The sequence below is a fragment of the Colossoma macropomum genome, unplaced genomic scaffold (assembly GCF_904425465.1).
Source record: "Colossoma macropomum unplaced genomic scaffold, Colossoma_macropomum, whole genome shotgun sequence".
In the NCBI taxonomy this organism is placed as follows: Eukaryota; Metazoa; Chordata; class Actinopteri; order Characiformes; family Serrasalmidae; genus Colossoma; species Colossoma macropomum.
Window position 1 is genome coordinate 7,988,217 of NW_023494791.1, and position 15,820 is coordinate 8,004,036.

The 15,820-nt window shown below is 42.2% G+C and overlaps 1 protein-coding gene across 1 annotated transcript; it reads right to left on the reverse strand.

Moving 5' to 3' along the window:
* Positions 1-6,526: 6,526 nt before the first annotated feature.
* Positions 6,527-12,086, reverse strand: dld (deltaD). The gene is made up of 11 exons (XM_036573749.1): positions 11,600-12,086; positions 11,169-11,465; positions 10,682-10,742; positions 10,326-10,583; positions 9,684-9,744; positions 9,470-9,600; positions 8,701-8,870; positions 8,389-8,605; positions 7,486-8,290; positions 7,279-7,381; positions 6,527-7,183 (listed from the first exon to the last, which is right to left on the reverse strand). Exons 1-11 carry the CDS (start codon positions 11,645-11,647, stop codon positions 7,178-7,180), a joined length of 2,157 nt encoding a protein of 718 aa, XP_036429642.1. The 5' UTR covers positions 11,648-12,086; the 3' UTR covers positions 6,527-7,177.
* Positions 12,087-15,820: the final 3,734 nt, after the last annotated feature.

Sequence of the window (15,820 nt, forward strand, 5' to 3'; positions counted from 1 at the left end):
AAAATATCATGACAATTTCATGTTTTGTAAAAAACTGCTATTGTATTAAAGCTACAGTTAGTGATTTTGTACAAACTGGAAACACAGCTATTATATTCCAAACAGAGCTTGGTGTGAAGATGAAGAAACACTTAAGTAAACATATGCCAGGCAGAAGTGGTGATTTTAGTTTCATCAAACTTTTTTTTAAAATTTTTGATAAATTGCATATAACGTCATATTTTTAGCTATGATCATAAAAACTCAACAGGAGTATGTTATTTCACCATGTTTAGTCATTTTTTTAAATTTGCATCCACCTACATTTTCCAAAAGTTGGCCATTTTAATGAAGGCTTAGCTCCGCCCACACTCAGCACAACCATGTCATGTCATTTGTTAATGAAAAGCTTGCTTCCTATAGAATCTATATATAATATCCAGATGTCTATTTTCTTTGTACTAATTACAAAATATACAAAAATGATGCACATTTTCTGAGATCTTACTGAGTATTGCAGTTCTGAGGTCCATTCTTAAAGTCATTTTTCATTCCCAACCATATTCTGAAGGATATTACAGAAGGATTTCCACATATGTTGCTCATAGCTGGAATTCTGCTAGATTTTGCTTTACAAAATGAGTTGAAAACATTATAAAATTACAAAACTAATTAAATAGCATTTTTTAAATCTAAAAATGTAATGTACTCAAATTGCATAATATATGTGAAAACAATTCTAAGGATTAGTGTATATATAGTTAAATGCAAAAGTTTGGGCACCCCTGGTCAAATGATGTTTTTTTGGTCTTCTAAGTGAAAAGAAGTGAACACATCCTCTACAGAGAACACGCTTCTGCACATTTTAATGCACGGTTGCTGTTTATTTGCTGAATTTAACATGTTGAGAGGAATTGTGCATAATGTTCTCTTGATTAAACAATAAAACTATTAGATATTCAATTATAATTCTGTAAAATTATTTCTCTGGAGTGGGTCTTCATAATAAAATAAACATTTTCATTCTAACATTGTTCATAAGCATGCAAATAAGTTCTACATCTAATTTGCACCTCCAATTTTTTTTTTTTTGCAAAATTTCCATAACAATACACAATACAAAATATTTGTAAATATATCAGTAATCAACTGTCAAATATTTATTGTGATATTTATTTTTTTAATTTGCTTATTGACCTGTAGTGTCTCCATACACAACGGCATTAAGTAACTCAAGGCTTATGGCAGAGTAACTTAGTTGCTCTACAGTCATGAAGCATCTACAAGAAACTGCCTTGAAGGATAATTGCACATATATTCATATTCTAAGTAAACAAGTCAGCCTTAAGATAATCACAGCATGTGGTTTTAAACCCTGCTAGCAGGACTAAAATCTACACGTCAGAGTTGTCCGACATGGCACCATGAAAGCACTTACTGTCAGTTCTGCGAGACTTGGGAGTGAGGACAAACAATTGTGTAGGCTTTTGAGCGCAGGAGCCTCACTGAAGGGTACTGTTGTGTTTTTTTTTTCCGAGAGTGGCAAGTGTCAGCCCTTACGAGTGTTCAGAAAACAAAGAGGAAAATGGCCACCCTCTTGCGTCTGTGGGTTTATTTTGGAATAGGACTTCCTTCTGCCCAGAGGTCTTGGGGGTCACGCTTCAAGACACAGAGAGTGATTGATGATCTCCAGGTCCTGAGGTGCACTGTCACCTTCTGGCTGGGTGGTCTCTCCTAGGAGCAGTGTCAAGGGGCACTTGTGGGACATAATGTAAAAGGTCACGAACAGTCCTTTCTCCTACCTGTGATGTATTTGTCATCGGTGTTTATTCAAGTTGCTGTGCAAGTGGTGCAATTGACGCTAAACTGATGCCAACACTTACAAAATAGCGTCAGTTTAGAGTGTGAACCCGAAATTGGTGACATAGAACGCATACACTGCTACTGATTGCTCTAGCATAAGTCTCTGGGCCATTTGGCTCAGTAATGTGTCAATGGATAAGTCATATGTTGCGGCTAAGAATCTTACTGTGTGGTAAATGGGAGATCCACATGCTTACGGTGATTGCATTCCTGAGCATTCACTCTACAAAAAGAGACCTATAATATATATTAGTAAATTATAAACAGGCTAGTTTACATTTGTCTAATTAAGTTGTCTTGAAAAAATTGTTCTTTTTCTTATTTCTTATTTTTATTATTATCCTATGGACTGAAATGTGTGAAACTAGTCTTCCTGCAGCTTTCGAACTGGAACCACAAAACTTTTCATGATCATAGAGTCTATACCCGAATAGGTTGTGCTTCTGCTTGCTTGTGTTTTCTAACCAGTTCGACTTAGGATGTCCATACAGCATTCGTTCAAGCACTGTTTTTTTTTTTCCATAGCGATGAATAGGAGAGTGCTCATCAGCTTGAAACTTGAGTCATTGTACTCATATAATATATATGTGTTGCTTATACTGTTGTCATTTATTACACCACAGTCAGTATACACTCTGTAGCCAAATGTTTTTGTCAACATCATACAAGTATGCTAGCAAAACCTTAGTAATCATCATGGATAGCTTAGAAAAAACCTTGCAACACCTTGCAATTACCTGGGATGCCATTAGCAATGGCTTAACAACACTTTAGCAACCTCTAGGGAGACTAACGGCCCCCCAAAACCTTAGCAACCACCTGGGATACCATAGCAACAGCCTAAAAAAACTTTTGCAACCACCTTGGCTGCAATAGCAAAGACCTAGCAACGGCTTAGCAATCACCTGGGATACCATAGCATCTGCCTAACAAAACCTTTGTGACCACTTTGGCCACCGTGGCCAACGCCTAGCAACATCTTATCAATCACATGGGATACCATAGCAACAGCCTAGCAACCCCTTAGCAACCACCTAGAATACCATAGCAATGGCCAAACCATTACTATATAAACCCAATTAAGTCATCAAAAACATTCTACAGCTGCTTTAACTTTGAGGCTTTATTAGTTGGCTTTGTTAAGCCGACTTAAAGATTGTTCTCAAACATTCTCTCTCTAGTTCTTAGTAACATGTATTTAGTATTTAGTCTTAGTAAATATATGGCAAGTTTTAAATTTCTGTTTGTCCAAATTTGTGCATTAAACTGAATTGCTGAGCAGGTGTGAACCTTTCTCTGGTTAAGGACACCACAGTAATGCACATTGTCTCTGACAGAACTTTGGTTGTTTGACCTCCTGACTTCCTTTTGTACGCTTTTAATTGTTCTGGCCGACACAGTTTTGTTTCCCAAGACTTCCCTGGCACGACCACATACAGCAGCAAATGAGATCTAAGGGTCCAGGTTGCAGCAGTTGAAAGGGGGGTGGCTCTGCTTTGTAGCGCCTGACAGGTGACCACTATGCCTGGACAAAGGCTGGGCCATTGCCGGAGCCAGATCCCTTTTCTTTCGCTCATGTTCCCCTCTCTCCGCAATCTGTCAAAATTTAACATGCCATTGAAGGTCTCGGCAGCAGAAAACGGCTTTATAGGGACCAACCCAAGCAGAAGTAAGAGCGAACATACAGACCAGTACCAAGTCATGCAGCGCACCACAATCACTCAACGTTTCTGTGCGAAAAAGAGACAGAAAAGGTAAAAAAGGAGGAAAGACGATTATAATAAGATCTGAAATTAATCTGTACAAGAAGTTAAAATGTCTAAACAGCCCATGTGCATCACTAAGCTCTTTATGTAAATGCAAGATTTGGACAACACATATGAAACTGATATATTTTGATAATTTGTTGTTGCATTTATTGTTTTTCTCTCGCAGATGTTGGCGTTTCTGATGAGGACACACCTTCTGCAAAAGGCATGAGACCATTCTGTAACCATCTCCTTCAAAACTGCTGATTTAACAATGAACGTTTACTACTAATAATAATTGCTTGTTCAGTGAGTCAGTGAATGCAGGGTCAGAGCCAGGCAGTGGGGTGACAAGTACCCCCTAATGTGAAACATGACCTCTTACTTTTTTTTTGAATGCTCATTTTCATTGTTATTTGTTTAGAATCATATGCAAAAGTTTGGGCACTCCTGGTAAAATAACATTTTGCTGATTGAATGAAGTGAAAAATAAAAACACTTCTGCAATTTGAATAAACAGTTACTGTTTACATGCGGATATTAACATATTGGGGGGAAAATAAACAGAAAATGTGGACTGTGCAAATGTATTTGTTCAATTAAATAAATAGAAATTGTGCATTAATGAGCAAAAAATGCCAGTTTGTGTTTAGGTTTATTCTCTGTAGAAGATGTGTTAAGTTATTTTTACCTAGAGAACCAACAAAATTTCATCGGGTATTTGAGCATTAACACGACTGTAGGTGTTAATCTGGACATATTTTATATAGTGTAAATTTAATATTCACATTCACAAGAGAAAAAAAATAAATTCTACTCTTCACAGTTTCGTTCACACAGTCAAGGTTGTTGTTCCCAGCCATATTAATTAATTATTTTGTTGCTTTTTTAATTAAACATCCAATCAAATTCATAGCAAAGTCTAATGAAGCTGCCCTTCAAATATGCTAATTGAAAGGACCAGTAACACCTATCAGTCAAGCTTATAGACTGACTTGTCTGTGTTATATATGAGTGTGGTCAACATTTTCTAAGTTGTATTGACTCCACACACCCTGTTTCATCTGCAGGCTTTTATTTTATTGTTCTATTTTAAAATATTAGGTTATGAAAAGATACAAATATGTACTTTTCACCTGGAAAAACTTAAGGTAAGTAAAAGTGGAAAAACTATGTTTCAGTAAAACTAAAAATGTAGATTCAGAAACAAACAACTTGAAATGCAGCCGCTATAAACTATTTTTGTGTGAAAATGAGATATAAACACAGTGTACATGTGAGATGTGCATACTACCAATTACTATTGTTTGATTACAGACTGATCAAAAAAGAAAAAAGAAGATATTCAGAAAAGAAGATGTTCAGCATTAGTCACTGAGCAGTGCCACAGGCCTATTCCGAATGAAGAAACAAAAGAGCTGCTTTAGGCCTGTCTCCTGATATTTTCCAACTCAGCGAAAAGCCATTGTGCGAGTGAAAAAAAAGTTAAGTTAAAAGCTTAGCATGGTATGTGAAAACAACCGTTCACCAGTCGCGTAATACCAGCAAATACTTTTCACTGAACCCAACTGGAGCCACTATGGGCTTCGTGCATTCAGTACAAAGCCCTTCTCAACTGTACCAAGTTCAGGTCCTCATCGCTGTCCTCTTAACTAGAAACACATCACAAAACACCCCATACTTCAGACGAAATTTACATACAAATATAATTTGGTGGGACAAATATCAACTTTGTACTGAGACTCATGATCTGCGCATATTAACATAGGAAATTAACCCTACATATTTAAAGCTTGGTTATACAAACTGTGTTAATCACTGGCTGCACATTTATTTTAAGCAGTGCTCACATTAAATATGATTAAGACATGATCTTATCTTTAGTCACATTCAGTTGACACCTATAGTTTCAGAGTTTTAGAACAGAGCCAAACAAGGTACAGCCGAGTTGTAACCACACCATTAAGTCCACTGCTACATGGTTTAAGCTCAAGGATGTCTTCAAATTCTGAAATCGTTCAATTTTGCCCACAACAGGAATTGTACATTTCAAAAAAGCACTACGTTTTTTAGGCTTATTATACTGAGAAATGAAAACTGTGTTCAGTAATAATCTAGAATAACTCAGAATTACCCCAGCTTCTTTTTTGATTTCTCAAATTTTCAGTGTTATTTGACTACTAAGATATAAACAAAGTCATTCAGGGTGGTTTGATATGAAATGCTTCATTCTAGAGGAAGTTCATGAGTCAGATTTGTTTACATTGGTGGTGAACAAATCTGGTAGAACCAGATATCCAAGGTGTTTAACACCTCTAAAACTACTTCAAAGAAAACTGATATGAAATGGTTATGAATATGCTGCCTGATGTCTGAGGCATTTCTGTATAATAGTTTTGCTTTTGGCCTAAAACTTTTTATAACACACTCATGGTGAAGTGGTGCATGCAGGGTGTCGTAAAGGCAAAATAGTCTCCAAAGCTACTTGTTTTTCAGATTTACCACTATTTTCCCCATTACAAACATTACATTTAAAAACTCAGAAGGTAGGTTTAAGTTCACTGGTGGTTTTGGATAGCAAATAAAATAGTTATAGTATATAGTTATAGTAGGCATTACGACCCCTGGTTCCTATCACCACCACTGTAAAGAAATGTGAGTCAGCAAGTTTCTCTGCAATAAACCACTCTGAATCACTTTGTTTACATCTCAACAAGTGAAATTCCCTTTTAACATCTGCAGTAAAGTGACTTTCTAGTAGAGGTGCCTTAATTTATAGAACCATGGTTGACTCATGCAAGCCTGTTAATAGTCTGTGACTGTATCACCAGAAAATAAACATCTATACAGTTATGGATCATTTCTCAGCACTAGAATGCATCACTCATTTGGTAATATTTCATACAGGATTTATTTGGAAAAATATTAAGGTGATTTTCTTCATGAGGAACACGTATAAAACAATTCCCATAACACATTTAAATACATTACTGTAGGAAAACAGTCACAAAGACCCGAAGTGCCTTATATACAATATACAAATTTGCGAAAATGAGGAAAAGATTAAATTATATCAAACATAACTTCACAAAATAAAAAACACAAACAACTGAATCACAAATAACATTTAAATAAAAAAAAAAGAATACAGCTTTTCAAATATCTATCAGGATGTGATGGCGGCGTTTTTCCTCTGCCTACACAATGGATCAGAGAATTTAAACATAGACACTGCAGTCAGTGCATACTCATACACAGTAATCACTTAATGTGAATGTTAAATACATTATTTAAAAAGCAACCCTCCGTAGTGCAATGAGGTAAAAGAATAACTCTCCCTACAGGAAGTGCAACAAGTCCGTTTGGCACGTTCCTGGGAAACAAACTTTGAGAGCGCGAGCCAGTATGGCCCAACATCCTTTTTCTGCAGTCACTGTGCTTACTTCAGTTGAGAACCAGCTCATTCTGAATATCACCATCAACATAAGTCCCCACAGCAGCAGTCACATGAAGGAAACCTTCCCTCTGGTTTGAGCAGCATTTACTGGAGTAAAACCTCCCGTAGAGCAAGACGAGCACTGGTGGCGTTACACCTGCGAGAGAGAGAGAGAGAGATTCAGTTCTCTGATTTTTGGAAAGATGTGATCGGAATGCAAGAGGCTGACAGGTTACATAGAGATGAACTCACCTCAGTTGCGATAATACATTCATCCTTTTCTTCTGATATTACGAAGACAGACTGGTACTTTGTGTCTTTGCACACAGACTCTGAACAGTTCTCTGAAGTCTCACTGTAATTCAAAGATAAAACAACGTTAGGCACAGAATCAACAGCATAATGAACTCTAATAGGTTTCAGTGCATTTTTCTTCAACAAATCTCCAGCACTATTCACCTTTTTAAATGTTTCCTGTGCTTTTCTTCTGACTCCGGGTCAAGAGCTTCACATTTCGTTTCGCTTTTCTCAGAGTCTTCTTTCCCCAAGTCCTCCTGCTTTAGTTCGTGAACAAGATTATAATCCACTAATGAATAGCGAGACTTGTAGCCGTTCTTTTCCACAGCGGCTGCCTCGCTCTGGAAGTCCACTTTCTTGTTGGTGTTCTTCACCTGCGTGGTGCCTATAATGCTGACGGACAAGTCCTTCTCCCGGCTGCAGTTGGTGGTCAGGTTGTTCATGGTCTCGCTTTCATTATGGCTTTCCATTTGCTGGCTCCTCTGCTGCACTTTTAAGCGGATGTACACGACCAGGACAGCGCAGCCGAGGAGGAGCAAAAGCACCAGAATAATCCCAGCACAGACCGCCATCCAAGGAAACTCGTTATCATCCTCGTCATCGGAGTACCTTTTGTCGGGTCCTTCCACAGCGGGCTGTCCGTGAGGATGTTCGGGGAGCAGGAACTGGCAGTTACGTCCTCCGTATCCAGGAATACATGCACACACATAGCGGTGGTCCCTTTCGTGACAGGTGCCACCATTGTGGCATGGGTTATGCACGCACTTGTTGACTGGTGAGCTGCAGTTCTTGCCGGTGTATCCAGGTGGGCAGGTGCAGGTGTAGTCATTGAGACCATCCTGGCAAGTACCTCCATTCTGACATGGGTAGCTAGCGCACTCGTTGATATTGTCATCACAGTGTGTTCCTGTGAAACCCTCTGGACATTGGCAGAGATAGGAATCCACAAGATCTAGACACTGGGCACCTGGAGAAGAAGCGAAAGACATTGAGAAGATATTGAATAAACTGATTCAAACTTAAACTGGGAAAAATCACTTTGAATCCAAATGAGTTTCAATTTACCATTTGAGCAGGGGTTGGAGCTACAGTGGTCAATCTTCTTCTCACAGTTGAAGCCAGCATATCCCGTGGGACACTGACAGAAATATCCTCCGTCAGGATTGTCGGCACAGCGTCCACCATTGAAACAGGGCCCATCAGCACAAGTCATGGCACTTAGCTCGCAGTTTCTTCCATAGAAGCCAGGAGGACATGCACAGTTATATGTGTTCTCAAGATCCTGCAAGGCCAAAGGAATGATTAGAAAAAACCCTTTTGGAGAAATACGAACACCTTCCCATCCTCTCAGTATCCCACCACAGCTAAGTAACTTACAGTGCAGCTTCCTCCATTCCTGCAGGGGTTGTCGGAGCACTCATTGACCTCAATCTCACAGCTTGCTCCCGTGAAGCCAGGCCTGCAGGCGCAGGTGTAGCTGCCTTGGCCAGTGTTGGTGCAAGTGGCCCCATTAGCACATGGTTTGTGATGTGTGCAGTAATTCAGGTCTGAAACATGGAAACAAAATGTTAGTCCTTCCTCCTAAGTCCATGCTCTGCTAAAGATTTTTGAAAAAAGATACAGATGTCTGCAAACATTTGAACACTCACGGTGTTACATGATTACATGATTTGTTTATTGTGAAAACTAAATTAACGCACATCGTCTACAGAGTATTTGTCTGCAGAGCTCAGTGTTCAGTTTTAATTTAACATACTGGAAATACATACAACACAAAGAGGGCTATGATTTTAGCACAAACCACATTTTATGTTGCATTTTCTTCCCCAATATGTCAAACTCAGCAAGTAAACAGTATTAAAATGTGCAGATGTGTGTTCTCTTTTCACTTAGAAAATCAACAAAAGCATATCATTTGACCAGTGGTGCCCAAACTTTTGCACAAAGCTACTAGTGCATTAACCCACTAAAATCCCAGGCCTATACACACACAAGGCTTATTATACAGTAACTACATGGACTTCAATTTCAAAATGGTTGAGCTATTCTTAGGTTATATAAGTGCGCAATAAAACGTTGGGCCTGCTGGTGGGCCTTGGTCATTTAAGGGGTTAAAGCAACGCTGGAGATATTAGCAAACATTCACCTTGGTTGCAGAACAGACCACCCCAGCCCTCTTGGCAGTTGCACTGCCACGGTTGCTGGCAGGTTCCATGTAAACAGCCGGGATAGCGAATACAATCATCACAGTACTTTCCAGTGAAGCCAACTCTGCATCTGAAGCAAAGCACGAGATGGATTAGATTGCATCCTTGTGTGTGATGCAACAGGTTTGTGAAAGCACTTGAAATTCTACTTACTTGCATTCGCCAGGCTTGTCGCAAAAGCCATGCTCCTCATCACAGCCCGGGAGACAGATTGCTAAAGAGAGAGAGATCGATCTGGTTAATTATGACAACATTATTATTGTTCAGGCACAGTTGAGATTGAGTAATGTGGGCTAGCTGCTAGAAAGAATATGCCTCTGTCAGAACCCTGGGAAAGAGACCCCGCTTAACACAGTTGCACTCATACAAAAGATTGACAAACAAAAGCCTCTTTTCTCCTAACTGTGGGTCAGAAGTCCCTCTTTTTTTTCACTCTGTTCATACAGACCCCTCCCCATAATGTCCCAGAGTCGGTGGAGATAAGGGTGGACAGCTGGTGTACATGGTGCCAGTGCAGGACAGCTGCTCTATTGTCTTCCCTCACTCAGCAGCTGCCCGCTTCCAACAATACCTCAGCGCGCTAAGCCAATCAACGCCGAGCGCCTTGCCAAGTAGCCAATCAGGCATTACATTTAATCTATGGCACGCGTGCCATTATATGGCCCTTCCATTATTATCATTCTTACTACTCGAAAGCGTGTTCCAGCAAGCATTTCCCCACAGAGGTGAGTCAATCCCCCTGAGATGCCATCAGGATAAGATAAAAGGCACAAGGTCGTAGAAACTTCGGCTTACGTTCAGTGCAGTACTGCCCCTTCCAGCCCGAGTTGCAGATGATCTCCCCGCGCTCTCCGCAGGTGAAGTGGCCGAAGGCGTCGTCACGTGGGCGGCAGAAGACGGAGCAGCCCTCGCCGTAGTAATGCTCATCGCACACAAATCTGTACGAGTACTTCAGCTCCGTTCTCCCAGCCACTTGGAGGTCTTGGGACCACTCCTCTCCAACCGTGAGGTGCCGCTGGGTGGTCATGCGGCTGATCAAACGCTCTGGGTTTTCTTGAAAAAGTGAAAATAGCCTAGTTAGTTCACGAATTCACAAGTTATAGAGTTACAGTGAGGAGGGGGGTCTGTTTTCAGTGGTCTTCGAGTCTTACCGGTTGACAGATCCTCAGCGGAATCGGTGTGCAGGGCTTCAACAATGAGCGAGAACGTGCCCTGTAGGAACACACAGAAAAGGGGAAACCAATGAATAACCACTCTAAGCATTGCACTGTAACGTCAGTGGGGTCAGCACTGCAGCTCGACCCACCACTGCTTTGCATTGGACGGAAGCTAAGGCTGGGCTGAGGTGTGATGGCATTAGGATTCACGCTCTAGTTCCCCAGGTTCACACGTCCTCCCCGCAGTAAAATGAAAGCGTTCGGAATTTCACGCTGAGCTGACAATTATATACCGTCCCTGGGGATGTGAAGTTTCCCACCCAGCCAACATTTGTCAGAGGGGCCCAAATGAGTTTACCTTGCATGGGCGAATGAGCATAATGATGCTTAGCGAGTGGGTTTCAGCGTGTCAGCCATGCAGACTAAATAACCCGCGCACAGGATCGCGTTATTATGTCTAGTGTATTGCTGAGTTACTCACCGGCCACGTGAATCCGAAAGGGAAACGGATTGGGTTGGTGAAAGAGTCCGAGGCGCTCTCGGGAACTTGGAAGGAGTTGGATCCGAGCACGGGAGTAACAGCTCCGCCGTACGTGCACGGAGGCTCCGGGGATACGTTGGCTTGGTAATGTTTCAGGCAGACCCTGAAAAACGTTTTGCACTCGCACTGCTGGATCCCAGACGCCGCCGCTCCTTTGCAGCAGTTCGTGTTGCCTGTTATTCCTTTCTTGTTGAGAAACTCCTGCAGCTTTAACTCAAAGACTCCAGAACAAAAACCCTGCAAAAGGGGGACATCAAGGGTTACTAGTGATACTAAGAGCAATAAGCGTTATTTCAAGTAATCTATGAACATAATGAGCATTAGTTCAACTAATATTTAAACAACAAAGCGGCACGAGACACTTTCTTTACCTGGCTGAGCATGACACAAAGGATGGCAGCTATCATAAGTCGCCCCATGGTGGTGAAGATCTTCAGCACTGCGCTCGGGCTGCTCAAAAAGTCATGTAGACTCCAAAGAACCCCTTCGCTGCGTTCTCACTATCTTAGTTGCTGTTGTTGCTTTATCTTCTTCCTCGGGCCATGTAAGTCCTCTCTGGCTTGTAAAAACAATTAAACCGGAGATAAATCCCAAAATTCAGGCGATTACTTCCAACAAGTGGTCAATGCGTCCAGTTCGCTCGCGCTTTCCACGAGAAGGTAAGAGGGGGAAAAAAGAGAGGGCGACCCCGGCCAACAGGGTCGCTCCGGTGCTGTGTACTTTCCGTTGCGCAGGAGTTTGTAGGGATCCACAACTCTCTCTCTCTCTCTTTCTCGTTACAAACTCTGTTCCTCCAGCGATCCTGATTCCATGTGGACTGTGCGGGTGTCTAATGTCCCGGTCCGCCTGCTGCCCCGTTATATACAGAGTGCGCCTGCTAGGGTAATGAGATGCAAATGAGCTACTCCCCCAATCTGGCTCGAGTTGTCACAAAGGGACACTTTTTCACCACCACCACTCCCCCCCCCACCTTCCACCATCACCCCCTTCCACTCCACCCCCCCTCACCCTAAAAGATCGCCAAATGGTCACTGAGCTGTAAAATGTGCAACCCTTCCCCATTGCTAAAAAGGAGAGAGAGAGTGAGGGGGAGAAAAAAATGTCTCATTTACATATAAGAAAAAAAAAAAACAGGAGAATCCTACACATCCAGGGGTAAAGCCTGAACATTACATCACATGTCGTGCGCGCGGTGCTCGCACCTTTAGTTCAGAGATACCCACAGCTTAATTATTATCGCTTACTATAGTATCACATCTATAATGCTTTATTACTGGCGTGGAAACGTCACAGTGACTAACACATTCATTAACATACTTCATGTACGGTTTGTTTACATTTGGAGAGCTTCATATGCGTCATCTTTGAGGATCATTACGCATGTAAAATGCATCCAAAGGCTTCTCCACCTGTTGCTCTCTCCAGAGCGCAAACGAGTTAGAGTAAAAGTTTAAGAGTTTTAGCTGAAGAGAATATCTCCGAATCAGGTCCTAACTTTTTTTCATTCGCCCCAGATAAGATCTCAGGCGTTTCAGTGACGCGCACTTTCTGAAAGTTGATGTTTTCCTCGTTTCCCTGCCTGAGCTGGGCTGTAAAACCGAGCTGGTGTGTGTCGTTCGCGTGGCTGTCATTAAGGCACTTTGTTATTGTGTGAGGGAAGAATAAGTTTGTTCTTTGTGCTCTCAGCTGTATGGTAATTCGGGCAGCACCTGCTCCCCCTGCACAATGTAACGGGGAGAAAGAGCTCCCCTCGGCGCACGCTGCTGTCTCTACAGCACCGCCTCCGCCTCCGCCTCCGCCTCGCCCGCAGCACATCGCCCTTAGCTTCCCTGCTCAGTGCAGTCCTGAGTGCGTCACCCAGGCGCTCGGAGTGCGTCCTCAGAAGAGTCGACAAAAAAAAAAAGAAAACGCACACACACACACACACACACGCTTGTGGTTATGAAATGAATTGACATAGTAGGTTTCAGCCGGTGGGCTGTGTGCGCATGCCCAAGCCCGCGCGCGTGTGCTCATGTGTGAGGGTGGTCTTCGTTAGGGCGTTAATTGAAACGACTGGCCGGTTTAATTCCAGAGGAATGCGGCTACGTTTGAGCTGTTTTTTTTTTTTAACCGACCGCTCTGCTGGAGGGGCTCTGTTGTTTTCCTGAGCAGCACAGTTGGGTTTACATGGAGGTCAACATCACAGATACACACACACACACACACACACACACATATATATATATATATATATATATATATATATATATATATATATATATATATACATAGACATGAAAGAGAGAGAGTGAGTGAGAGAATGTTTTTAGATACAAACATACAAGAAGTGCACAAAGTATATATATATATATATATATATATATATATATATATATATATATATTATATATATATGTGTGTGTGTGTATACATAGATAGATAGATAGATAGATAGATAGATAGATAGATAGATAGTAAAGCGTTGCAGAATGTAGAACCAAAGTTTTTGAACCGTGCTATAAGAGGAATACCATCACCCATAACCTACATCAAACTACATTAATTCTGTACTTGAACAGATAAATAACTCCGCCCCCCGCCCAAAACTGCCTATAACTCCTCTAAAATGATAGCACACCACAGGTGTCAATCCGGAACAGCCCTCCACTGACCAAGCCTCCTCATCCTTCTTTCAAAATGACCATGCCTTTCATTCAGTGCGTGGCCGTACCTTCCAGCTGACCACTGCACCGCCCCGAGCCCTCTATCATCACACTCCACCGGACAATCCTTTATACTGACGTAGCACACATTTCGCGATTACTGCAGCAAAGCGGAGCTGAAAGGCAGAGTGAAATCTCCTGGATTTATGCCCACTCCGTTTATTCTTTTCAAACGTAATTTATGCCACGCGATTCTGTCTTGGTGAAATCAAGCAGAAAGCTCCCCTTTCTCGTCCTCCTCCTCCTTTCTGGAGGTGGACTATGGAGAGACTGTTTAACTTAAGTGTTTCTATAGGGGGCTGTTGTACTTTAACTCCTGCCCACCAGTAGCTGCGGCGAACAAAGACCGGGACTCGAGGTCTGACTATTCATCTTTTCTTCGCGCTTTAATTTTCATTGATTTTGAATACAAGGGGAGGGTGGGGGGTGGTGGTGGTGGTGGAGGGGGGGGGGTAGCCCTTGGGGATTCTCACTGAAGGGCACGACACGCCTTTAGACGCGGACGGCCCCCAAGCCAGCCATCTGCTCCCAACCAAATGGCGTTTTTTCACATCTCAACTGCATGTCTCCACTGCTTCTCTCCGCGGCGCGCTCTTCCTCCAAATTAGACTGGAAGCATGTTAAAGAATGGCCGGCCACTAGCCATATGGTTGGGGAAGCTGGAACCTAGATTGCTCGAGCCAGTGGCCCGTGGGAACACCAGCACTGTACAATAACGACAGTGTTGGGGCTTCGAGCTTGCGGCACTGTTGCTGGACCTGTTGCCTGTTGCCCGCACCTCAGTCCGGCCAAACGGAGCACAAAGCAGGCTGGAAAGCCGTTGCACTTGTCTGCTTAAATTAATGACATGCATCACAATGCGATCACACATTTATGTGCTGATAGGCTTCTGCTGTGCACTCTAAAAAAACATGGTGTGTGTTTATATTATATATATATATATATATATATATATATATATATATATATATATATATATATATTTATATATATAATATTCATAACACTCAAAGAACACCATTTGCATGTGTTGTACATGGTTCCTTGGTTGGTTCTGTAGAGTACCAACAAGTGGAACCATAAACAACACTAAAACTATGTACAACACATTCTGCGTCAATCTGCGTCAAAGAGCCATTTAAGCATGCAAATGGTTCTTTAAGTGTTCATGGTTCTATATGGAACCCTTCAAGAACCATCTTTTTTAAGAGTGCATGTTTACTTCCTCTCTCTCCAGATCGCCTGAGGCGCAGACAAATGGGGGTTTTCGTGGTTTTGGTCACTTTTTTTTACAATAAAACCAAAAGTCACAGCGCTGTGCACTTTACAGTTCAGCCCTCCGCGCTGATGTTTTGTGTGCGAGAGCGGACTTAAAAACAACGTGACGCAGCGGAGTCGCGCGCCATTACAATGACAAAAGCGCAGGCGCGTGGCTCAGGATCGTATGATTGATAAGAAGCAGCTCAGCATCACGGCTCATGGAAACATCTAAGACCAACTGAGAGCGAACTGCCATCTGTTTTTCTCCGTGCCGATTTTCTTTCCCCCTCCTCGCTCTGTATGAAAGCCTGGCTGCGAGATTAACACAGCCTCTAAGACTGAGTGAGCAGGTCTTTGTATCTCAAGTCAGATTACTCCGGCCAGCTGCTATGAGTGGGCATGAACTCTTCACAGTAGCCCGGCTATTGTAACGGAGAAAAGGTTTTGGGGGTCCCGTGCGTGCGTGAGGGGTTGAATTCTTCGGCTGAAGACAGTCGCGTGCCGATGTCCCTCAGAGAACATCTGCCCCTTTCCCCGGGGTGGTTTTGTTCATTTGAGAAAGTTCAGTTCAAAGAGAGGCAGGGAAAAAAAATCAATAGATCAGCAGAGCACGGGAGCGCGCAACGG

What these genes read in the sequence shown, in the direction of transcription:
- dld (XM_036573749.1), bottom strand. Translation starts at nt 11,647, where the DNA reads ATGGGGCGACTTATGATAGCTGCCATCCTTTGTGTCATGCTCAGCCAG. An exon ending in TTTGTGTCATGCTCAGCCAG is followed by an intron (nt 11,466 to 11,599) that starts GTAAAGAAAGTG and finishes CCCCTTTTGCAG; the next exon opens with GGTTTTTGTTCTGGAGTCTT. An exon ending in TGGTCTGTTCTGCAACCAAG is followed by an intron (nt 8,871 to 9,469) that starts GTGAATGTTTGC and finishes TCCATGTTTCAG; the next exon opens with ACCTGAATTACTGCACACAT.